This window comes from Heterodontus francisci, chromosome 11, assembly GCF_036365525.1.
Source record: "Heterodontus francisci isolate sHetFra1 chromosome 11, sHetFra1.hap1, whole genome shotgun sequence".
Classification (NCBI taxonomy): domain Eukaryota; kingdom Metazoa; phylum Chordata; class Chondrichthyes; order Heterodontiformes; family Heterodontidae; genus Heterodontus; species Heterodontus francisci.
In genome coordinates this window covers 103,785,813-103,811,640 of record NC_090381.1, presented here as the reverse complement: position 1 = coordinate 103,811,640, position 25,828 = coordinate 103,785,813, and the positions used below count along the sequence as shown (strand labels likewise).

Genomic DNA, 25,828 nt, shown 5'->3' with positions numbered 1-25,828 from the left:
GGACTGATTTTGTTCCAGGTAAAGTTCAAATTCCTCCACTTAAGCAAGTGAAATTGGGAAAAGTATTTTTTTCTAGTGTTTGGGAAGTGAGGGAAGAAGGCATTTAGATTGCAAGTACCCTTGTCCAAGTATTATTCCCCAGTAACACAACAAGCAGGGATAACTACAGGTGAAGTTAGGGAAAGTGAACAGTTAAACTAACACGCTGGAGTTTTTGATGAGGTAACCGAGAAGGTTGAAGAGGGCGATGCAGCTGATGCGGTGTACATGGACTTCCAAAGGCATTTGATACAGTGCCACACAACAGACTTGTGAGCAAATTTACAGCTCATGCAATAAAAGGGATAGTAGCAGCATGGTTACAAAATTGGCCGAATGACAGGAAAGAGACAGTAGTGGTTAATGGATGTTTTTCAGACTGGAGGAAGGTTTGTAGTAGAGCTCCCCAGTCGTCTGTGTTGAGACCATTGCTCTTCCTGATATATATCAATAACTTAGACCTTGGTGTACAGGGCTCAATTTCAAAATTTGAGGATGATATGAAACTTGGAAACATTGTGAACAATGAGGAGGTTAGTGTAGAACTTCAAAAGGACATAGACAGGTTGGTGAAATGGGTGGCTAAGTGGCATATGAGATTTAATGCAGAGAAATGCGAAGTGATTCAATTTGGTAGGAAGAATTTGGAGAGACAATAAAAAATGAAGGGTACAACTCTAAAGCAACAGCAGAGGGACCTGGGTATGTATGTGCATAATTTATTGAAGGTGGCAGGACAGGTTTAGAGAGCAGTTAATAAAGCATACAGCATCCTAGGGTTTTATTAATAGGGGCTTGGAGTACAAAAGCAAGGAAGTTATGTTTAACTTGTATAAAACACTGGTTCAGCCTCAACTGGAGTTTTGCTACCAGTTTTGGGTGCCACACTTTAGGGAAGATATGCAGGCATTAGAGAGTATGCAGTAAAGATTCACGAAAATGGTTCCAGGGATGAGGAACTTCATTTACGTAGATAGATTGGAAAAGTTGAGACTGTTTTCCTTTGAGGAGAGGGTTGAGAGGAAACTTGATAGAGGTATTCAAAACCATGAGGGGTCTGGACAGAGTGGATAGGGAGGATCGAGAACAATAGGGCACAGATTTAGGCTAATAGACAAAAGAAGCAATGGAGACATGAGGAAAAACTTTTTCACGCAGCGAGTGGTTAGGATCGGAATTCACTGCCTGAGGCTGTGGTGGAGGCAGGTTCAATCGAGGCATTCAAGAGAGAATTGGATTAATATCTGATAAGGAAGTATGTGCAGGGCTACGGGGAGAAGGCAGGGGAGTGGCACTAGGCGAATTGCTCCTTCGGAGAACCAGTGCAGACACGACAGGCCGAATAGCCTTGTGTTGTAACGATTCTGTGAAATTCTGAGATTCTGTTATAACAAGTGATTTGTTATTGCTCAAGCATCAGCCTTTTCTTCAAGACTTGGAAAAACCTGTAGTCCCGATGTTAACTTAACCCACCCAAGCACAATGGGACAGACTGGGGTTAGGTGCCTATTTTACACCCTTTTAAAATCAATGGAGTGTAATATCAGGAGGAGTTTAAAAAGGACGGCAGACACAAACTCACCCATTCCAATGAGTGGATTCAGTTAAAATTGGGGCACGTAATGCTGGAACAGTAACTCTAAGTGCACACTGTAAGGGTAGAAATTAATTTGATATTGCACCGTAGCAAATCACTTGCCAAATATGCTATTAATTATTCCTTGGAATCTAATGGAATGGAGGAAGAAGAGAAGCAATAGCGTAAACCTGTGGGAAAGTTAGATGTGAAATACAATCACTCCAAGTAGAATATACATTATGACATTTGACAGATTTTTGGAAATTTAAAAAAAATCATCTTTCTTTTTTGATGCAAGGGAGCGGCTACAGCCAAAGAAATTTTCTCCCACTTTCCACATTTGTGAGATTTTCCCTATTGCCGTTTAGCATCAAAGGGGAAGTGAATAAATTTAGTAGATACGACAACAAAGCAAATTTTACATGGACTGTCGAAAGGAGAGAGCTATGTGGGTTTGGTGCTCAGCTGTTATTTCATTTATTTAGTTGAAGCAACATTCCAGCTTTTACAATGAATGAACAATTCTGTTGTGTCAGAACAGACTCTTGATATTAACACAGCAGGACTTTTTTTGGAAAATGAATCACTTGCACTACTTGAGTTGGCCATGCAGGATTGCACCCTGTGCAAGACCAATTCTCACCTGTAGGAGTCGCTGCTGTCGAAGCTGTTGCTGTCGTCGCATCTGTTCCTGTGAGAGTTGGACTGAGCCGAGGTTTGCATGAGAGCCTGATGTTATATGATCAAGTCCAGCTGACATCAAAGTGCTCTGCTGCAAAGGTTGGTGGGTGAGCCTATGCCAGAAAATAATGCAGATTTGATGATTAATGCACGCACTGTAATAAACGATTGGAGCAAGGGAACTGCCCGATTGTATTGATCGGCGAATGGAAGCAGAACTAAGAGATGAATGGGGCCAAACTCATTAATATCACTGGAGCTGATTTTCACGATAGCACAACAGATGGATGAATGCTGCAATTGTAGCCTAACTCTCTGGGTGGGAAACCCATGGGATCGGGTGGAATGCCAATTTTACACCCTGTGCAATATTACTCTTCACTGGCCCCAATGGGGAATAAAATTGGGTCGGATGTAAGACCAGTGTTGTACCCAATCAGATGAAAGGTCACAAAACTGAAACGTTGACTCTGCCTCTCTCTCCACAGATGCTGCCAGACCTGAGTATTTCCATTTTTTAGTTCAGATTTCCAGCATCCACAGTACTTTGCTTTCATTTTACCTGAATCTTGTCAGTTTACTTAGCTTTCTCTACCCAGCAACTAGAGGAATGGTTACCCTAATGTTGGTTATAACTGCAATACAGAGTAATCCATTCAGCATAAATAAGCTAATTAGCATCAATTTACCATAAAACTGAGCAAAACAAGCTGAATGTTTATCTACATTGCCGGGTTCTTCCAAAGGTAAGGATGTATCAAATTGGATGACAATTTTCACCTCCCTTTAAATGGCCATTGCATGTCTTCCAAGAATTACCATTGAGATGCAGCGCAGCACATTAAAGTGGGGTGGACGTAGCATGCTGCTGTGCCTTGAAGCTCCAATTCTGTTGACCATTGCAGCCAGCATGTGATTCCCTGGTCTCAATCACAAAGCTTCCCCATGTGAGAAGAAAGGGAGGGAAGGGAAAGAATGGGAACAGTCAGAACAAGCCATTGTCATGTACCTCCTATTGATAGAGTTTTGCTGGGCAAGAGTATGAAGGGTTACGGAGCCAAGGCGGGCAGATAGAGTTAAGATAACTGAATGGTGGAACAAACTCCAGGGTCTGAATGACCTCCTCCTGTTCCTACGCTTTTTTCAACAGCTTGTTAATGAACAGCATTGGCAAAGATCGGGAAGGTGGATCTGAGATGCAAATGGGGAGTGGTGGGGAGAAAAATCATGAAGTAAATCACAAGAATACCTAGCAGCAATTAACTTCCGAAACATAACAGTCAGTCCTCAATTTTCATTTTGCTGTGGGGAACAGTATGTTTTTCCTGAATGAATAGCGCTAACCGATAAATTACAGGCCACTTACCGTTGAGTGCCCTGAAGGTTCGGTGGGTAGGGGGAGGCTTGCTGGTGAATATAACCACTAGGCTGCTGCTGCATTTGCCTGATCCTTTCCATGAGAGCTGGGTTAGAGTGAGCAGCCTGGTATGGCCTGGCACTGTAGTTGGGTGACAGCATGCTATTTCCAGCTTGCTGTTGCAAAGGCATCTGAGTACTGTACGCTGTGTATCCATGGGGCAGAGCCTACACAGAGGACCAAGGGCAGATAACAGTGTCACTCATTCCAAAATAAAGCATAGACAATTCAATTTCCAAAGAAAAAAGGGCAGTTTCGCATGTGGCCAAACAAACTTCATTTCTTTTCCTTTCCTCCCTCTTTGAACTTTCTCCCTCCTTTCCTGACTCATTCTGAAGTCACAGGCTGATCCCAACCTGATTGATCCCTCTTCCAAATAGCCTTTCATCGTGTGAGAGTCCAGGTAGTGAGTGATGGACACTAATCAGCCGAACAGGGAGTATCACTGCCAGAGCTATGGTAGCATAGTGGTTATGGAATTGGGTGAGTAATCCAGAGGCTTGAACTAATGATCCAGAGACATGAGTTCAAATCCCACCAGGGCAGATGTGGGATTTAAATTCAATTGATTGAATAAATCTGGAATTAAAAAAATGCTAATACCAGTAATGAGGACCATAAATTGACTGGATTGTCATAAAACCCACTGATTTTGATGATGCATCTGTAGAGATGGAAATCTGCCGTCGTTATCCGGTCTAGCTTATATGTGACTCCAGACCCACAGCAATGTTGTTGACTCTTAATTGTCCTCAGAAATGGCCTTGCAAGCCACTCAGTTTTAAAGGGATGGGCAAAAAATGCTGGCCTCGCCAGCGATGCTCACATCCCGTGAATGAATTTTAAAAAGAACCACATCACATCCTTAACACCTTCACACCTACACACTTTACAGCAATGTTTGCTGGATAATGACCAGGTCTGAGAATTCTGGCTAATTTTTCATTAATATCTCCTGCACAGTATTTACAAAAAAAACTGGGGGATCAAAAACTGAGCAAGAATTATAAGGCTAAAAGAAATGAATGGGTTTTAATGATCCAGAAAGGCTGGAGTTGTAGCTCCTCCCATCCCTGAAGAGGACTGGGGAAATTGGGAATGCAAGGCAAAACTCAAGACAGTTTTGTGGAGGCGGAGAGGGGAAGGAGAGAAACAAAGAACAGACAGACAGAAAACAGAAGGAAATAGCTGTTGTAATTCCTGACCTATGTTATTGTCACAAGTTATTAAAGATACATCTTGTTCTTTATGCCTAATAATGCTCAGAACAAGAAGCAGATCCTGTTATCAGTTCTTGTGTGGGTATTTACAGCAATGTGAAACTCAGCGTTCCATAATTTCCCTTTCCTTTTATTAAAACTCTTGCTGAAAGTCAGTGTAAAATGATAGTGTTATTCCCATCAGAATGGGAATGATGACTTGTGTGCAGACTCATAACCAAAAAGAGCTTTTAAATTGCGTAAAGCTTGTTTCATAAGTTGCCGTTACCCTGTAATAGTCGTGAAATAAAATGCAGCATCACTTCAGTGTAATGACATGTCAAGAGCACCACTGATGATTAGGGCAAGTGACTGGACATGGTGCAAATATTTCTTTTTAATTTGTTCTTGGAATGTGGCATCGCTGACAATGCCAGCATTTATTGCCCTTCCCTTATTGATTTGGGAAGGTGGTGGTGAGCTGCCTTCTTGAATCACTGCAGTCCATATGGAGTAGGTACACCAACAGTGCTGTTAGGGAGGGAATTCCAGTATTTTGACCCAGTAACAGTGAAGGAACAGCAATATATTTTCAAGTTGGGATGGCAAGTGACTTACGAATGAGGAGCAGGAGTAGGCCACTCGGCCCCTCGAGCCTGCTCCGCCATTCAACAAGATCATGGCTGATCTGATTTGTAACGTCAACTCCACATCCCCGCCTACCCCAATAACCTTTCACCCACTTGCTTATCAAGAATCTATCTACCAATGCCTTGAAAATATTCAAAGACTCGGCTTCTGCCGCCTTTTAAGGAAGAGAGTTCCAAAGACTCATGACCCTCTGAGAAAAAATTTCTCCTCATCTCTGTCTTAAATGGGCGGTCCCTTATTTTTAACCTAGTTCTAGATTCTACCACAGGACGAAACATCCTTTCTACATCCACCCTGTCAAGACCACTCAGGATCTTATATGTTTCAATCAAGTCGCCTCTTATTCTTCTAAACTCCAGTGGATACAAACCTAACCTGTCCAACTTTTCCTCATAAGACAACCTGTCCATTCCATGCATTAGTCTAGTAAACCTTCTCTGAACTGCTTCCATTGCATTTACATCCTTTCTTAAATAAGGAGACCAATCCTGTACACAGTACTCCAGATCTGGTCTCACCAATTCCCTCTATAGCTGAAGCAGAATCTCCCTACTTTTGTATTCAATTCCCCTCACAATAAATGATAACATTAAATTAGCTTTCCTAATTACTTGTTGTATCTGCATACTAACCTTTTGTGATTCATGCACTAGGACACCCAGAGCCTCTGCAATCTCTCACCATTTAGATAATATGCTTATTTTTTATTCTTCCTGCCAAAATGGACAATTTCAAATGTTCTCACGATACTCCATTTACCAGATCTTTGCCCATTCACTTAACCTATCGATATCCCTTTGTAGCCTCCGTATGTCCTCTTCACAACTCGGAGGGCAATTTACAGGTGGTGGTGTTCCCATGTGTCTGTTGCCCTTGTTCTTTTAGGTGATAGAAGTCACGGGTTTGGAAGGCGTTGTCGAAGAAGCCTTGGTGAGTTGCTGCAGTGCATATTGCAGATGGTACACACTGCTGCCACTGTGCATCAGTGGTGGGAGGAGTGCTGGTGGACAAAGTGCCATTCAAGCAGGTTGCTTTTTCCTTGATTTCTACATGTGGTGTGATTTGGTGCCTGAATAGTGCATTAAAAATACCAGAAATTGTGAAAATGTTGTTTTTAAAGTGGATTTTTATCAAAAAATATTACTTTGACTAACCATCATTGAGGGTTGGGGGGGGGGGGGGGGGCGGGGTTTGTAAAGAGGCAAGAGCAGGTTATGCAAATAAAGAAATAAGAAATCACATATGACAGAAAAGATTCAAAGGCGATACATGAATTAAAAAAAAACAAGAAAAGTTTCTTTCAATTTTCCACCAAGTTCTTTCCAGTTTGACACTAAGTTACTAAAGGGTTTCAGGGCACTGTGAATGTGTGCAAACTGCTTTACACTTTGAAAGACCCGAGTTACAAACAAAAAGCTTAAAGTACACAGTAAGTAACTGATTATTAGAATTATGATATTCAATATATGTCTACAGTTACCAGTTACTCATGTATGATAAAACATCATACAGCACAGATAGAGGCCATTCGGCCCATCGTGTCTTTGAAAGAGCTAATCAAATTAGCCCCACCCTCATTCCTGATGCACAGCCCTGCAAACTTCTCCTTTACAGGTATATATCCAAATCCCTTTTGAAAGCACGGGGCAGCTGCCATCTGGCCAACATTCCTGAAGTTCCAAATGGATACAGCAAGTCCCGACATGGATAGTCATACTCAGGTTTTAAGCATTACCTGCATCAGGTGTTTCAACAGTCAAATAGTGCATGTGAAAAGTGAGAGACAGAAGTATTTTGGCAGATTTTTTTTTTTACAGTATAATGTAATGTTTTGCATGAGAACCATCAGAAAGCACGAAACTAGGACAGGCCATTTCAGTCCACCTTATCATGGACTCTATTTTATCAACTGAGGAAATGTTCTATAAAGTTTCTTTGTGTGTCTCCCTTCAGCCTCCTCACCCCATATAAATTGAGGAAAATTCCAAAATTCAGAATCTAATCTTACATCGAACTAATTGCATCTCTCTTAATAAAGCATTGAAAAATAGAAGATTGACCATCAAATTGTAATAGTTACCCCCCTCAATGGTAAAAGAAATACCATTACAGTTTTAGTACAGTACAGATCAGAAGGTCTCATTTGATTCCGTGTGTGTGTTGAGTTAGTTGCTCTGAGTGTGTTTGTCAATCCTGGACAAATTGGGAATAAAGAAAAAGCTAATCTTGTGGTGCCATGAAACAATCATTGATTATCATTAAAACCCATCTGGTTCACTAATGTCCTTTCGGGGAAGGAAATCTGCTGTCCTTACCTGGTCTGGCCTGCATGTGACTCCAGAGCATTGCGGCTGACTCTTACGTGCCCTCTGAAATGGCCTAGCAAGCTATACAATTGTATCAAACCGCTACAAAATCTATGAAAAGGAATGAAACTGGATGGATCACCCGGCATCGACCTAGGTACCGGAAACGACAACAGAAACCCAGCCCTCTCAACCCTGAAAAGACCTGCTTACTAACATCTGGGGGCTTGTGTCAAAAAGTGGGAGAGCTGTCCCACAGACTAGTCAAGCAACAGCCTGACACAGTCATACTCAAGGAATCATACCTTACAGACAATATCCCAGTCTCCACCATCACCATCCCCGGGTATGTCCTGTTCCACCGGCAGGGCAGGTCCACCAGAGGTGGCAGCACAGTGGTATACAGTCGGGAGGGAGTCACCCTGGGAGTCCTCAACATTGACTCAGGGCCCCATGAAGACTCATGAAAACAGATCAAACAGGGCAAGGAAACCTCCTGCTGATTTCGATCTAAATTCCACCCCCCCCCCACCCCACCCCCTCAGCTATTGAATCAGTCCTTCTCCACATTGAACATCATTTGGAAGAAGCATTGAGGGTAGGAAGACCGCTAAATGTACTCTGGGTGGGGGATTTCAATGTCCATCACCAAGAGTGGCTCAGTAGCACCACGACTGACCGAGCTGGCCGAGTCCTAAAGGAGATAGCTGCTAGACTGGGTCTGTGGCAGGTGGTGAGAGAACCAACAAGGAAAAACCTACTTGACCTCTTCCTCACCAATCTATCTGTCGCAGATGCATCTGTCCATGACAGCATTGGTGGGAGTGACCACAGCACAATTCTTGTGGAGACAAAATCCCATCTTCACATTGAGGATATCCTCCATCATGTTGTGTAGCACTACAACCATGCTAAATGGGATAGATTTCGAACAGATCTAGCAACTCAAAACTGGACATCCATGAGGTTCTGTGGGCCATCAGCAACAGCAGAATTGTACTCAACCACAAACTGTAACCTCATGGCCCAGCATATCTCCCACTCTACCATTACCATCAAGCTGAGAGTCCAATCCTGGTTCAATGAAGAGTATAGGGGGGCATGCCAGGAGCAACACCAGGCATACCTAAAAATGAGGTGTCAGCCTGGTGAAGCTACAACACAGGACTACTTGCATGCCAAACAGTGGAAGCAGCATGAAATAGACAGGGCTAAGTGATCCCACAACCAATGGATCAGATCTAAGCTCTGCAGTCCTGCCACATCCAGTCATGAATGGTGGTGGACAATGAAACAATTTACAGGTACAGGAGGCTCCACAAATATGCCCATCCTCAATGACAGGAGAGCTCAGCACATCAGTGAAAAAGACAAGGCCGAAGCATTTGCATCCATCTTCAGCCAGAAGTGCCGAGTGGATGATCCATCTCGGCCTCCTCCTGAGGTCCCCAGCATCACAGATATCAGCTTTCAGCTAATTCGATTCACTTCACGTGATATCAATAAACGGATGAAGGCACTTGATACTGTAAAGGCTATGGGCCCTGACAACATTCCGGCAATAGTACTTAAGACTTGTGCTCCAGACTTGCTGCGCCCCTAGCCAAGCTGTTCCAATACAGCCACAACACTGGCACCTGCCCGGCAATGTGGAAAATTGCCCAGCTATGTCCTGTACACAAAAAGCAGGACAAATCTAATCCGGCCAATTACTGCCGTATCAGTCTACTCTTGATCATCAGCAATGTAATGGAAGGTGTCATTGACAGTGCTATCAAGTGAACTTGCTCAGCAATAACCTGCTCACTGACGCTCAGTTTGGGTTTCACCAGGGCCACTCAGTTCCTGACCTCATTACAGCCTTAGTCCAAACATGGACAAAAGAGCTCAACTCCAGAGGTGAGGTGAGAGTGACTGCCCTTGAAATCAAGGTACCATTTGACAGAGTATGGCATTGAGGAGCCTTGGAAAAACTGGAGTCAATGGGAATCGGGGAGAAAACTCTCCGTTGGTTGGTGTCATACCTATCACAAAGGAAGATGGTTGTGGTTGTTGGAGATCGATCATCTCAGTCCCAGGACATCACTGCAGGATTTGCTCAGTGTAGTGTCCTGGGCCCAACTGTCTTCAGCTGCTTCATAGGAGCACAGGATCAGGAGTAGGCCATTCAGCCCATCGAGCCTGCTCCGCCATACAATACGATCGTGGCTGATCATCCACTTCAATACCTTTTTCCCACACTATCTGCATATCCCTTTATGTCATTGGTATTTAGAAATCTGTCAATCTCTACCTTAAAAATACCCAATGGCTGAGCTTCCATAGCCCTCTGGAGTAGAGAATTCCAAAGATTCACAACCCTCTGAGTAAAGAAATTTCTCCTCATCTCTGTCCTAAGTGCCTTCCCCCTTATTTTGAAATTGTGACCCTTGGTTCTGGACTCCCCAACCAGGGGAAACATATTTTCTGTATCTACCCTGTCTATCCCTTTAAGTATTCTGTAGGTTTTAATGAGATCACCTCTCAGTCTTCAAAACTCTAGAGAATACAGGCCCAGTTTCCCCAACTCTCTTCATAGGACAGTCCCGTCATCCCGGGAACAAGTCTGGTGAACCTTCGTTGTACTCCCTCTATGGCAATAATATCCTTCCTAAGGTAAGGGGACCAAAACTGTGCACAGTACTCCAGGTGCGGTCGAATAAGGTTCGATACAATTGAAGTAAGACTTTGCTACTCCTGTACTCAAATCCTCTTGCGATAAAGACTAATATACCGTTAGCCTTCTTAATTGCTTGCTGCACCTGCATGTTAGCTTTCAGTGACTTATTGATGAGGACATCCAGGTCCCTTTGTACATCTACACTTTCTAATCTCTTACCTTTTAAGAAATACACTGCACATCTATTCCTCCTATCAAAATGGATAACCTCACATTTTTCCACATTATATTCCATCTGCCACGTTCTTGCCCACTCACTAAGTCTGTCCAAATCTCCTTGAACACAGAATCACAGATGTTTTGCATCTTCCTCACAACACACATTTCCACCTAGTTCTGTGTCATCTGCGAGCTTGGAAATATTACATTTGGTCCCCACATCCAAATCATTGATATATATTGTGAACTGCTGGGGCCCAAGTGCCGATCTTTGCGGTACCCCACTAGTCACAGCCTCCCAACACGAGAATGACCCCTTTATTCCTACTCTCTGTTTTTACGCCTGTTAACGAATCCTTAATCCATGCCAGTATATTACCTCCTATCCCATGTGCTTTAGTTTTGCTACCCAACCTCCTGTGGGGGATGTCATCAAAAGCCTTCTGAAAATCCAAGTATACCACATTCACCAACTCCCCTTTATCAATTCAGTTTGTAACATCTTCAAAAATCTCCAATAGGTTCGTCAAACATGATTTTGCATTCATAAATCCAAGTTGACTATGCCCAATCAGGTCATCTATGACCATTACTCCATCATAAGGTCAGAAGTGGGGATGTTCGCTGATGATTGCACAACGTTCAGAACCATTCACGACTCCTCAGATACTGAAACAGCCCATGTCCATATGCAGCAAGACATGGACAGCATGCAGGCTTGGGCTGATAAGTGGCAAGTAACATTTTTGCCACACGGCAGGCAATGACAATCTCAAACAAGAGAGAATCTAACAAATACCCTTGATATTCAATGGCATTACCATTGCTAAATCCCCCACTACCAACATCCTGGTGGTCACCATTGACCAGAAACTGAACTGGACCAGCCACATAAATGCTGTGGTTAGGAATTCTGCAGCGAGTAACTCATCTCCTGTCTCCCCAAAGCCTGTCCACCATCTACAAGGCACAAGTCAGGAGTGTGATGGAATTACTCTCCACTTGCTTGGATGAGTGCAGCTCCAACAACACTCAAGAAGCTCGACACCATCCAGGAGAAAGCAGACCATTTGATTGGCACCCCATCTACCACCTTCAACATTCACTCCCTCCACCACCAACGCACAGGGCAGCAGTGTGTACCATCTACAAGATGCACTGCAGCAACTCACCAAGGCTCCTTAGACAGCACCTTCCAATGCCGCAACCTCTACCAACTAGAAAGACAAGGGCACCACCTGCAAGTTCCCCTCCAAGCCACACACCATCCTGACTTGGAAATATATCACTGTTCCTTCACTGTCGCTGGGTCAAAATCCTGAAACTCCCTTCCTAACAGCACTGTGGATGTACCTACACCCCAAGGACTGCAGCGGTTCAAGAATGTGGCTCACCACCACCACCTCCTCAAGGGCAATTAGGGATGGGCAATAAATGCTGGCCTAACCAGCGACGCCCTAATCCCCTGAATGAATAAAAAACTTCTGGATTTCCGCGTTTAACTGCGCATATGCAGACTCCAGAAGCTGCAATTTCAGACGAGTAATGAGGGTAAACACTGACAGTTTTGCTACTAGCACTGTAAAATTTAGGCCATTACTTAGACATGAACCTGAATAATAGCACTTTGGCTGAGGTACTGAACAACTGCACTCATGGATCCAGAATTTCACTGTATTTTACAGCACAAAAACAAGCCATTTGGACCAAAAGGTTTATGCTCCACACAAACCTTCACCCACCTGACTTCATCTCACCCTTGCATTTACCTCTACCCCAGCAAGACAGGAGGGGTAAAACAGAAAAACAGGCTAGCGGGCAGAGGTGGGAGGAGGGCAAGGGAAATACAAAGTTTTAGGATAGTCACTTAGACCAGTGTTTTTATAACACTTCTTAAGAATTGTACCAAGTACTGACTACCACCTCTTCCCTTATGAGAGAGATACATTTATTTAATGTATAAATGTAATAATAAGAGGATACATTTGTTGAACTGCATGATTAGGACAAGTCAACATGGTTTTACTAAAGAGAAATCCTGTTTGACAAATTTATTAAAGTTTTTTGAGGATGTAACTAGGGGAACCAGCAATTGCAGTATACCTGGACTTCCAAAAGGCATCTGATAAGGTGCCACACAAAAGGTTAATAGGCAAGATAAGGACTCATGGAGTTGGGGGTAATATAGTAGCATGGATAGATGATTGGTTAACAGATAGGAAGGAACAAGTGGGCACAAACGGGGCATTTTCAAGTTGGCAGGCTGTAACTAGTGGAGTGCCGCAAGGATCAGTGCTGGGGCCTCAGCTAGTTAGAGTCATAGAGTTATACAGCACAGAAACAGGCCCTTCGGCCCATCGTGTTTTTACAATCTATATCAATGACTTAGATGAAAAGACAGAGAGTAATCTTTCTAAGTTTGTTGATGATGCAAAACTCGGTGGAAAGGTAAGCTATCAGGAGGACACAGAGAAGCTGCAAAGAGATATAAACAGGTTAAGTGAGTGGGCAACAAGGTGGCAGATGGAGTATAATGTAGGGAAGTGTGAAGTTATTTACTTTGGTTGTAAGAATAATAAAGCAGAATTTTTTTTTAAAAAGGTGTGCAACTTGTAAGTGTTGATGTTCAAAGAGACTTGGGTGTACTTGTGCAAGGAACACAAAGTTAGCATACAGGTACAGCAAGCAATTAGGAAGGCAAAATAGCATATTGGCCTTTATTGCAAGGGGATTGGAGTACAGAAATAAGAAAGCATTGCTACAATTGTACAGGATTTTGGTGAGACCACATCTGGAATACCGTGTGCAGTTTTGGTCTCCATATTTAAGAAATGAAATACCTGATCCTTCATTGACGCTCATTTGTTAAATATATTTAAGGCTGGGATTTTTAATCTCAGGGAATCAAGGGGTATGACGAGTGGGCGGGAAAGTGGAGTTGAATCCTAAGGTCAGCCATGATCGTTTTGAATGGCGGAGCAGATCCGATGGGCCATATAGTCTACTCCTGCTCCTAACTGTAGGATCATTATTACAGCACAGAAGGAGGCCATTCAGCCGACTGAGTTCATACTGGCTCTCCGTAGAACAATCCAGCTCATTTCCCAGCTCTATCCCCATTGGCCTATAAGTTTATTTCCCTCAAGTGCCCATCCAATTTCCTTTTCCAGGTCATAGCAACTTGCTGTGTAAAAAGTTCTCTTGCGTTCTTGTGCATCATAAAGAGAACTTGAGAACTACATCCTTTGACAACTGGAGCAAACGCAATGCTGACATAGGCCTGGAAACAGGTCATTTGGGCTACTCTCTTTACTCTTTGCAGTGTAGGAGATGGTAAAGGAGAAGTGGGTAGAATTTGTTTCATCTAAAGTTAAAGGAAGGCATTGAAGCTAATAAAAATCCACTCGAGAGGCAGCTGGATTCTCTTGCAGATGGCATAAAAGGACTGAGGGTTAATGATGAGAAAGTGGGTAGGCCGTTTTGATACATAGAATACGGATGGCTTACGTGCTCCCAAGCCAATTTCCTATTTCTGAAACAGTTCTTGCCCCTAAAATGCTTACCTGTGCCTGCTGCATACCAGGATACTGTGGAAGTTGGGCAGGCCGGACCTGTTGGGCATAAAGGCTGCTTTGGTCAACTGGTTGGCCCTGAAAGACACCAAAGGAAAAGGTTAAAGATTTCTTCCAGTTACGATCTGGACTATGCCATCTGCTGGCCATTACCTCACACAAAAACAGGCTGCAGTACACCACAGAGCGGGAAGTGAATATACTACTGATTGTTTTTCTGGAATACAAGCTTGACAGCAATATTTTCTCCTGAAGGACATGCATTAACAAATTTAAACACCATGTAATGTCATGTGGTATAACAAAAAAAGAAATGTCATAACAGTTTTGTCTTCTTTTGTCCCATTTATCTGGCAAGATATTTAGTAACAAATCTCTAATATTTGAAAATGTTTAGTGATTAACACATGGCCTAAAAATCCTTGCTTTACATCCCTTTTGTGAAAAGAGGGATCCAGGATACAGTGATGCCAGTTTGTATCGGGCCAGTTTTATATAACCTCTAGACTTCAAAGTGCATTACTTTGTTTTGTTGGAGAGAATGAAACTTCGGTGAATAAAAATAAAATCGCTCATCCAACTTTGGCAAATTATTTTTCCACCACCTCCCCAAGGAACAGGGCAGCCAGCTATTTACAAACCTCCTCCACTGTCACTTCAAAAGAGGCCCTTTCATTTCTTTCCTGCTCCACTGGTCAATGAAAGGAACAACATTTCTAATGAAGACAACTTTTTTTTTAAACCGTGAAAACTTAATAACCACGAAAAAACAACATTTCTCACTGTTTAAATCTGTCAGGTACAGAATATTACTTTCTGTAATTGAAGTCACTTTGCCTTTTACTTGTTCTTGAAGGATAAATATCAAAAACAGATCTATTTGACGGAATGCATCCCATTCCATTTTTGTTCCCCCCTTCTCTCGTCAAGGGTCAAACCTGGGAAAAAGTGCTATGGCTGTCGACAGGCCTCATGTACTATCCCCAAGTGGCAATTCTTCACTGTATCGAGCCCAGACAGTGAGTAGTGACTATTACTACCATAGAAGACTAATCCTGTCCTGTTCTCACCCAATGTTTTGCTCTCATTTACTAAAGTCAACTGTAGCACCCCACACTGTGCCGCGAGAAGCTAACTTAACACAGACTGGGGATCACTGGAGATCCTCCCAAGTCCACAGCTGTGTTGCACACTGGGAGAAGCCTTTAATGGCTAGATTATTGAGAATCAAGGACTAAAAATTGGATCAGTGGGCGCGGGGATCTTGATGTGTGATTACCCAGTGCCCGACAGAACTGATGCAGGCACCACACAAACGATCTGCACACCTCCATGATTGTGGCATGCAGCCCTGTGCCAACTGTGCTGCTGAGTGGCTGCACGTTCAGCAGGAGGCCCAGGTTCATCTTCGCCTGCACTTCTCAAAGTCAGCTTGCATCTCTGAAATAGGAGGTGCATTCTGGCAGAAGGAGAGGCTGGAAGTGGATGTGAAAGAGTTTCTGAGCAGGAGTCGTCCATGGCAATCGAACAGCAGACCTGAGAGGGGTTTCCAGGTTCAGTGCCAGAGGCCTTAATACAGGCGGTGGAAAGGAGAGGTGTCACCTTTCCATGGGGGGCCAGGAGGCACTCCGGATTAAGCACTTGAAAGAGAACGGGAGCAGATTGTCATTGAGGTCAATGCCAGGAGTCTGGTCCCGAGCACCTGGCTACAGTGCTGGAAAAAGTACAATGACCTCACATAAGTGGGCAAGGTCAGTGAACACATCTTCAAATGCCATCTCCTACCCACCACACCACCAACGTCATGTACTGCTCAATGCACCACACACCCCCCATCAGCAACCTCTAGCCATCAGGACTCATGCCTGACTTTCATACGCTCCACCTCACACTCAGACACTCACCACTGCTGTCAGCCTCACACCCACATCTCACAGCATCCATATACTTCCAACTATTCAGCTATGACAGGCACATCATCCGAACACACTCACTGACACACTGCTTTAGTTTAGTTTAGAAATACAGCACTGAAACAGGCCCTTCAGCCCACCGAGTCTGTGCCGACCATCAACCACCCATTTATACTGATTCCATATTCCTACCACATCCCCACCTGTCCCTATATTTCCCTACCACCTACCTATACTAGGGGCAATTGCTAATGGCCAATTTATCTATCAACCTGCAAGTCTTTGGCATGTGGGAGGAAACCGGAGCACCCGGAGGAAACCCACGCAGACACAGGGAGAACTTGCAAACTCCACACAGGCAGGACCCAGAATTGAACCCGGGTCGCTGGAGCTGTGAGGCTGCGGTGCTAACCACTGCGCCGCTGTGCCTTCTCTCTTGCAGGACAAGGTGGCACACAACAGGAGGAAACAGTAAAGAATTGGTTTCACTGAAGCCATCCAGGCCGATGGTATGATCCTGCCTTCTGCGCCTTCACCCGCAATTTGGTGTGAAGTACAAGCTTCAGATGGTGTGCCCATCCATTTCTTACTTTCCATCCACCCCTACTTCCTTTACCACCCCCACCCCCCCCCGCCCCCCACCCTACCCCGCCTCGTGCTCTCATGTTTCAGAGACCCACCACCTGTTGCTTGGCCAGTGGTGCCTGGTGAAGGGCCAAAAATAAAGGACATCTCTGGGGAAGAAGCACTATCACTTGATCTGACACTCGCAACCCCCAGCTTAGATATTGCCACTGCGTGCACTTCAGAAGGTAGTACAGAGATGGGATCTGCACGTGCTGAGTCACCAGGCACGAGTCGGCTGCAGCAAGGCCGGGGGAAAAGGACAGCACACTGGAGAGTTAGGTCACGGATGGGTTCCGTTGCAGAAGACTCAGATGAGAATTTCAATGGGGTGGGATACAGGAGAATACTGATGGGCAGGTGTACCGAAATGCTTGGTGCATTGGTAGGTCTGCCACAGAATCTATTGTCACCGTCAAGGAGCATGGAGGGGTTCAGCACCAACTCAGCACAGGGCTTTGCACAGAGCTTGAAGCCCATCCTGTGCAGCAAGGAATCAGTGACCAACTCCTTGACAGCACTTGCGGACCCCACTATGACGCAGTGTCCGGTAGCCGATGTCTCAGCTTCCATTGCAGCACAGAAAGAAGCCAACCAATGTCTGAGTGCTGCAGTAAAAGCTCAGACTGAGGCCATGAGATCTCTGCTTATTGCCATGCAAGTCCAGTGTGCTGCCATGTCAGCTCAGACCATACATGAACCTGCTGTTGTCTCTGAGGATGACACTATTCATAGGATTATAGGAACAGGAATAGTCTATTTAGACCCTCGAGCCCGTTCCTCCATTCAATTAAATCATGGCTGATCTGCAACCAAACTCCACATAACTGCCTTTGCTCCTTATCCTGTAATAACTTTGATTAAGAAGAATCTATCAGTCTCAGATTTAAAATTAACAATTGATCTACCTTTAATTGCCGTTTGCGGAACAGAGTTCAAACTTCTACCACCCTACTACCACAAGGTAACTAAAGCCAGGGCTCCTTGGATGATGAGGGAGATAGAGAATATGATGAAACAAAAAAAGAGGGTCTGATGCATGTCAGGTGAATTATTCAAGCGAGAACCAGGTCAAATACAAGACATTGAGAGGGGAAGTGAAGAGGAAAATAAGATTGGCAAAGGGAGAATAAGAGAATAGAATGGCAGTTAATATAAAAGGGAACCCAAAAATAACCTATAAGCATGTGAATATGTTATATTCCAGAAAGTCAGTTGGTGAAGGATAGTACTGGAGCCAATTTTTACTCAAGTGAAATCCCAATTAATGCACTCCACTTGCATAAAATTAAACACAATTGATATGCAATTAATTAGCAGTAAGTGAGTAGTAAGAGGCAGGGTGGGGCCTATTAGGGTCAATGCGGGTAATATATACTAAGAGGTGCCAAGCAAGGCTAGAGTACTTAATGAGTACTTTGTATCAGTATTTACTCAGGAAGAGGATGCTGACAAAATATCAGTCGAAGCGGAGATGGTGGAGGTAATGGCTTGGGTGAAAACTGAAAGGCAGGATGTACTGGAAATGCTTAGAGTGGATAAGTCCTCTGTTCCCAATGGCTTACATCCCAGATTCCTAAAAGAAGTGGGAGTGGAGATAGTGAAAGTACTTGCCATAATCTTTGAATCTTCCCGACATATGGGGAAGGTCCAAAGCATTGGAAAGTGGCAAATGTGACACCCTTGTTTAAGGAAGGATGTAAGGACATTCTTAGTCACTACAGGCTGGTCAGTTTAACTTCAGTGGTGGGTAAGGTTTTAGAAACAATAACCAGGAAAAAAAATATCAGGCACAAGGAGAGGTTTGAGTTAATAAGGGAGAGCCAGCACAGATTTGTTAAAGGGAGATCATGCTTGACTAACCCAATTGAATTTTTTGCTGAAATAACAGAGAAGGTTGATGAAGGGAATGTGGTGGATGTTCTCTATATGAATTCTAAGAAAGCCTTTGACAAAGTACCACATAAAAGTTTGGTTAACAAAATTAAGGCTCGTGGAATAGGAGGGTTAGTGCCAACTTGAATAAAAAGTTGGCTTAAGGACAGAGTCAGCTAGTCGTGGTAGATGGCTGATTTTCAGACTGGAGGATGATAGACAGTGGTGTTCCCCAAAAGGTCAGTGCTAGGACCATTCCTTTTTTGATATATATAAATGACTTGGATCTTGGAATGCAGAGTAGAATCTCAAAATTTGCTGATGATACCAAATTTGGAGGTGTGGCAAACATTAAAGATGATACCAATCGACTGCAACAGGATGTAAATAGGCTAGCAGATTGGGCAAACAAGTGGCAGATGGAATTTAATACAGAGAAGTGGGAGGTAATGCATTTTGGTAGAAGGGATAGCAGAGGCAATGCAGACTTAATGGCACAGTTCTAAAGAGTGCAATAAAAAAGAGGGACCTGGGAGTTCATGTGCATCGATCCTTGAAGATTGCAGGACATATTGAGAGAGTGAGTAGAAAAGCATATGGAATCTTGGGCTTCATAAATAGAGGTATTCAGTACAAAAGCCAGGAAATTATGCTGAACTTTTATAAAGCTCTGGTTAGGCTACAACTAGAGGTCTGTGCCCAGTTCTGGTCACCCACTTTAGGAGAGATGTGAGGCTCCTTAAGAGGGTGCAGAGGAGATATACCAGAATGGTTCCAGGGATCAGAGATTTTAGCTACAAGGTTAGGTTGGAGAAACTGAGGTTGTTCTCCTTGGAGCAAAGGAGATTGCGGGAAGATCTATGACAGGTTTAGATAAAATATGGAAAGAAAAGCTGTTCCCATTAGCTGATGTTACAAGGACTAGGGACACAAATTTAAGGTTTTGTGCAAGAGATGCAGGGGGGATGTGAGGAAGAACATTTTTTAGGCAGCGAGTGGTAATGACCTGGAACTCGCTGCCTATGAGGGTGGTGGAAGCAGAGATGATGAATGATTTCAAAAGTAAACTGGATGGACACTTGAGGGAAACAAACTTGCAGGGTTATAGGGATTGAGCAGGGGAATGGGACTAACTGGATTGCTCCACAGAGAGCTGGCATGGACTCAATGGCCTCCTTCTGTGCAATAAAGACTCTATGAACTGAAAGTTTTCTGGTGATCCCTTTAAATAGCTGCAGCATACTGGGTTGGGGGAAGAGGGCTTGCACAACAAAACACATATTCAGCTGTATGTGTTTAAAGGTGGGCATCAATAGGACCTGTGAGGTCCAAAATGGCAATTTGTGCGCCAAATCTCTCTGGGCCCCCATCGTGCTGAAACGAGTGGCACTGCAGAGCCGGAGTTTTGCGGCCCAAAAGTCTACATGGCAAGTGGTACCCTTATTGAATATTATAGGAGCGCTATCTCAACAAGAAAATTATTGGGCAATCTTTGATATACTTGTTTACAAGCACAAATATTTGTGCTGCTTTTTTAACCCCATCATTAGCTGTTGACAAACACATACGGTTCACAGTAGATGAGAGATAGTAAATCTCTAACTGGTGGTTATTGTCTCAGTTTTACTGTCAGCATCCCATATTTACAGGAAGTGACTTGCACGCAGTGCGAAAGAGCCAGTATTTGAGTAAGGCAACTGTGTTGGTGATAGAGCAGCCAGTGTCAGTCAGTAGGATAAGATCTTGAAACTGGTTGTCCCAGCAGGTTAGCACATGACACTTTTACCTTTGAGACCTGGGATAAGGTAACTGCCCATGGATGTACATTTCCTGTTTCCACAATGCCAACATGTATAAGTATCCTAGTTTGTTCAACACTGCTTTTATTGGGAGCTAGCCCACAGCATAAAACCGCCCATAGCCCTGCACTAAACCTTAGCAACAAGAACAGTTTACGCAGGGAACTGCTCCACTATAAAATGCTCTTCTGAGGCTAGCGGTTAAGATGTTACTTTACCGTGCATTTTAGAGTCTTGATTCTGCCACTGGTTCTGAAAAATGAAACATGTTCCATTCTCAGTGTAGTGGGTCAGACTGATTTGATGATGGCATCTGCCTAGCATGCCATATAATGGAGGCTTTCTATAGATATAATGGGGGGAATTTTATGCTGGAGCGGGGGTCTCAACATCAGGAGAAACTAATGTTGAGATTCCCCCCATTGCCTCTTTTCTGGAAAGCCCGCCGAGTTTAGTGCCAATCAGGCACTCAAGTAGTCAGCGGCAGACCTTCCATAGGATTTAGGACCTCGTCGCCAAATGTCCCGGCATTGCAGAGCTGTTGGCCAGTCAGAGGCCGGCAGCTGCAGCACCACCACAGAGGCAGTGGCTGCTGCTGGAGGTGACCATCCTGGAGGCCGAGGAGTATTGCTGGAGCCAGGCCTCAGGAAGGTCAGGGCAGGAGGGGTCTCGAGGGGTGGGGGGGGTAGGGGTCAGCAGCAAGCGCAGAGGGATGGCCCTCACAAGGCCCCCCTCTTCCTGATCCCTCGTTTAAAGGCACTTAAACTTAGTAGACACACCACCTTCCCCCACCCCCCCCAACCACCGGAGCTGTGAAGCAGCCCGTACAGTTTTTCCTACCCTGCTTCCCGTGCGGAGACAGGGCTGCCTGCCGCAGGGGTAATTGCGGCTGCAGCAGGAAGAGTCCCTCAATTGGGGGTTAATTGCCCAGTTAAGGGCCTCAATTGGTGGCGGGGTGGGAAGGCCTGTGTACGGCCTTCCCACCCTGTACTAAATTTTGGCGCAAGCAGGATGGCAGTGGAAAGCCCCCACACCCCGCCACCATCCCCGCCTCGAAACACACTGCGAGGGACAGCATAAAATTCCACCCAATGTATTAAAAGCTCACGTTACACATGCACTATTGCTAATTCTGTAAATCAAACAGCGATTACTCATTCTGTTCCTGATATAATCATTCAATCAGCCTCAAAGCTGACATTAACAACCGATTGGAATGCATACGCACACCGAATAAAATTCTGTCAAAGCCATTCTTGAAAATTTCAATCAACCCAGCATCCACACCTTTTAGAAGGGAGAACTCCACTGCCCCTTTGCGCTATGTAATTTAATGCAAGTCTCGGCCAGCAACATGGAGTTGGCAATCATGTTAGGTTGTCACTATATGTCTTTCAAGATGGCTTCACCTTTGTGATCAACTACGTAAAAAGAAACAAACGAAATTGAGGCACAAATGAAAATGCTCATCTTTGTCCTTTTCTCTACAGCATGGAAACTCTTTCCACGCCAGCTGCGAAGAACATATCTGCAAACACAGAAGCAGACTGCCTGCTTCCACATGCCAGTAACACCAGTCTAGGTCCATCTTAGCATCAAAGAGGACCTGCAGCTGAAGCCTTTAATGTAACCCCATCAGGGGTTGCACTGGACAGCGCAGTTTTTGAGCAAGCTAACTGGAAATTCTAAATGCAAAACAGGCACCAAAAGTGTGTTCTATTTATAAAGAATAGGAGTTCAGCTTTTTCCACTCACGTTTGGGTTTTCTGGCATGGAGACACGAATGAACTTGTATCAGTAGCAAAGCAAAAAATACGCAAGAGCCTACTCCAATCTGTTCTTCATTTAGTTTGGGCTTAATAATGGGAAGCAACTCCTTCTTTAAGATCACATTTTTCAAACAAATGGCGGTTTTTGGTTTACACTCCTGTTGCCCTTCAACTGCAATGCCGTTCATCTTCATAGATGCCATCAGTTGCTAACACTCTTCCCCGAGTCAGAAGGTTATAGCTCCAGTTCCCACTCTAGAGTCTTGAGCACACAATCTCGGTTGACATTTCAGTGCAGTACTGAGGGAGTGCTGCACTGCTGGTGGAACCATCTTTAAAATGTAACTTCAAACCGAGGTCCTAACCATCCTTTCAAGTGGACTTCAAAAATCTATAAGAGTGGGGGAAGCTTACCTCAGTGGCCCAGCCAATATCCATCCCTCAACAAACATCACTAAAACAGATTATCTGGTCACTATGACATTGTGGGTTTTTTAATTATTTCATGGGATGTGGGCATCACTGGTAAGGCCAGCATTTGTTTCCCATCACTTATTGCCCTTAACAACTGGGTGGCTTGAAAGGCCATTTCAGAGGGCAGTTAAGAGTCAACCACATTGCTGTGGGTCTGGAGTCACATGTAGACCAGACCCAGGTAAGGACAGTAGATTTCCTTCCATTAAGGGACATTAATGAACCAGATGGGTTTTTATAACAATTGATGATAGTTTCATGGCAAGTCACCATTACTGAGACTAGCTTTCAGTTCCTGATTTTTATTAATTAATTGAATTTAAATTCCATCAGCTGTCATGGTGGGCTTTGAACCTATGTCCCCAGAGCCTCAGCCTGGGCCTCTGGATTTCTAGCTCTGTGACATGATCACTACGCCTCCGCCACCAGTTTGTGGGACCTTGTTGTTCAGAAATTTGCTGCCACATTTCTATTTACAAAAATATGTCATTGGCTGGAAAGCACATTCGCATCTTTCATGACCTCAGTATAACCTATGTAAATTACTTCATTCTTTTTGTGGAATGGCACCATCTCCACTGGTTTTTCATGCCTTTGTTGAGACATGATCATCATCATGGTTTTGCACTGCACAGATGATTTTTGTGGTATAAGGATTGTGGTTGAGTTGGGAGTGAATGGCCAAAGCTTGCACATCTCTCATTATATATGCTTCTTGGGTTTTTCAAGTCAACTCCACTTCAACAGTCCAACAATTAACATCAAACTGGCACCACTGTTCAGAGATTATCCTCAATTGCCCTGGAATGACTCAAACAGGGTAACAATTTTTAAATGAAAACAGAAAATACTGGAAATACTCAGCAGGTCAGCCAGAATCCATGGAGAGAGAAACAGTGGTAATGTTGCAGGTCAGTGACCTTTCAATCAGTTCTGATGAAAGGTCATCGACCTGAAACATTGGACTGGATTTTTACAAAAAAGGTAAGTAGGCCTGCCGCCAGGACCGAAAGTGGGTCCCGAGCCCACGTGAGTGGATGGAAGGACCCCGGGGTGATTTTACTGGCGGCTGCCTCTTAATTAGTGACTGCTGCTGAGGCTTCAGGGAGGAGGAGAGCCTCTATGTTGAGGTGCCTTTGAAGGGCAGATAGGAATTTTTTTTAAAATGTGCTGGGGTCCAGGCAGGAAGGCCCTGGCGATTGGAGTGGTAAACCCTCCAGTGGCAGCAGTGGAGCCATGGGGCTGGCCATTGCTGTTGGGGGTGTGGGGGCAGGGGGGGTGGGGGGGGAAAGAGAGAGAGAGCCCCCTCTATAGACCATAGAGTGGCCATAAAGGAAGGCCCCCACCTGAGAACACACTGGGAGGCCTCCTTGATAAACCTTGCAGCCGCCCCTCATGGTGGGTGGGGGGTGCAGGGAGTGGCTGCTAATTGGCTTCAATGACTTGACCACCCCCTCTCGTCGAAGGACGGCTGCCCCACTGCCGTTCCCGCTTCTGGGAATATGCCATGGCGATGGGAAGTCATCAGGCTTCTCTCCTGATGCCTCCACTGCCATTTTACCAGCTCTCCCACCTCCCAGCCCATCTCCAGAGGGTAGAATTCAGCCCATTAACTCTGTTCCTCTCTCTACAGATATTGCCTGAGCTGCTCAGTATTTCCAGTATCTTGTGTCTTTATTTCAGATTTCCAGCATCAGCAGTATTTTGCTTTTATAACAATTTTTAAAATTTAATTGATCACCTTTTTAAAAGAGAAATCTCCACCCCCCCTTCCTGAACACACTGCCTTTTCAGGATACTGATCTACATATGCAGGTCACCCTCTGATTACTTAGCTCAGTGGTAATTTTTGTATGAGAATGTCAATAGTTGGGTTGATCTTAGTTTCATACAATAGTTTAAAATGGGTGACAGTGAGTTGGCAGCCCGCTTTACATTGCTCCTGATTTTTTAACTTCATTGGAGTCAACAGACTTCCGACTCGCAATCACCTGTTTTATGCTATCGCAAAGCGTTAAGGTCAACCCCAATAAGAGCTGGCAGGTTACTCAGGTGCAAAATGGGACAACGGAATCAAATCTGCTACTTACCAGATCAGACAGGCTGGGCTTCACACAACACTCGTGTGTTGTCATCAGCTCAGTCCTTTCGACATACATGTCCAGCTAATACAGTGAGAAAGGTTTGCAGGGTGACTCTGCAGCAACTGGCAGAGTTAGTCTTTAGACTTTGCCCAATGAACAGGTGAAAAGTGATGCCCAGCAGAGAACGTGCGTTTTTGGTCTCACAGTGCAGTTAATCAGTTAAAAACACAAACAAATGGCTCCTTCCTGAACTGCAGGGTAGACGGCCAGACAGATCTGACAACCACAACTAATAGAAAACTTCAAACAAAAAGCTGTGGCCACGGTAAGCCTCAGTTCATAAATATCTTGAGCAACAGGCAAGTGGTTGGGTGGAAGGATTTTGCTAGTCCGGATGTGCAATGGGGTTTGTGGCAATTATTTCTTTCAAAAAGAGCCTTTTTGCTTAAAGCTCGACCCAGGCAGGGACCAGCTTGCATGCAAGCAGCCAGAATGGGAACTGTTTGCACACATCCAATAAATAAGCATATTATATAATGCAATGCAGTTTATTAATCTACTTGAGAAGTATGCAACTACCAAGGAAATTGTATATGCCCACAAGATTTCAGATTTAGACAATATCCATTACAAAATTGCCAAGATCCTCAAGTTATCAGAAGACTCAAACAGGGACAACAATTTTTAAAATGTCATTAGTCACCTTTTCAAAAAAGATATTTGGCAGTTTTCTTCCCCCCTTTCCTGAAGGCACTGCCTTAGTACAGGGTACAGTTCCACAGGTTCAGGTTATCCTCTGATATCTTACCTTAGCAATCACCTACATGTCCGGAGCTGGTTGGCAGAGTAGATCTCATCTTTCTGCAACAGTGTAAAACTGGTGATAGTGAGTTGGCAACCAGTTTCATATCTCTCCTGGTTCTCATTTCCATTGTCAAAAGGCTGCCGACTTACTATCGCCTGTTTGA

At 44.3% G+C, this 25,828-nt stretch overlaps 1 protein-coding gene across 8 annotated transcripts in view; it reads right to left on the bottom strand.

Annotated features, from left to right (window-relative positions):
* The window catches only part of LOC137375437 (mediator of RNA polymerase II transcription subunit 12-like protein), a 604,549-nt gene that overhangs the window by 33,609 nt on the left and 545,112 nt on the right, over positions 1–25,828 (bottom strand). For 7 of the 8 annotated variants that reach the window (XM_068042658.1, XM_068042659.1, XM_068042662.1 and 4 more), the window contains 3 exons: positions 14,314–14,400; positions 3,666–3,883; positions 2,262–2,412 (listed from right to left, as the gene is read on the bottom strand). In XM_068042658.1, the coding sequence (XP_067898759.1) occupies positions 2,262–2,412; positions 3,666–3,883; positions 14,314–14,400 (456 nt within the window). Of the gene's footprint in view, positions 1–2,261; positions 2,413–3,665; positions 3,884–6,229; positions 6,636–14,313; positions 14,401–25,828 lie in introns of those variants that run through there. The other variant, XM_068042663.1, reaches the window with a different exon arrangement.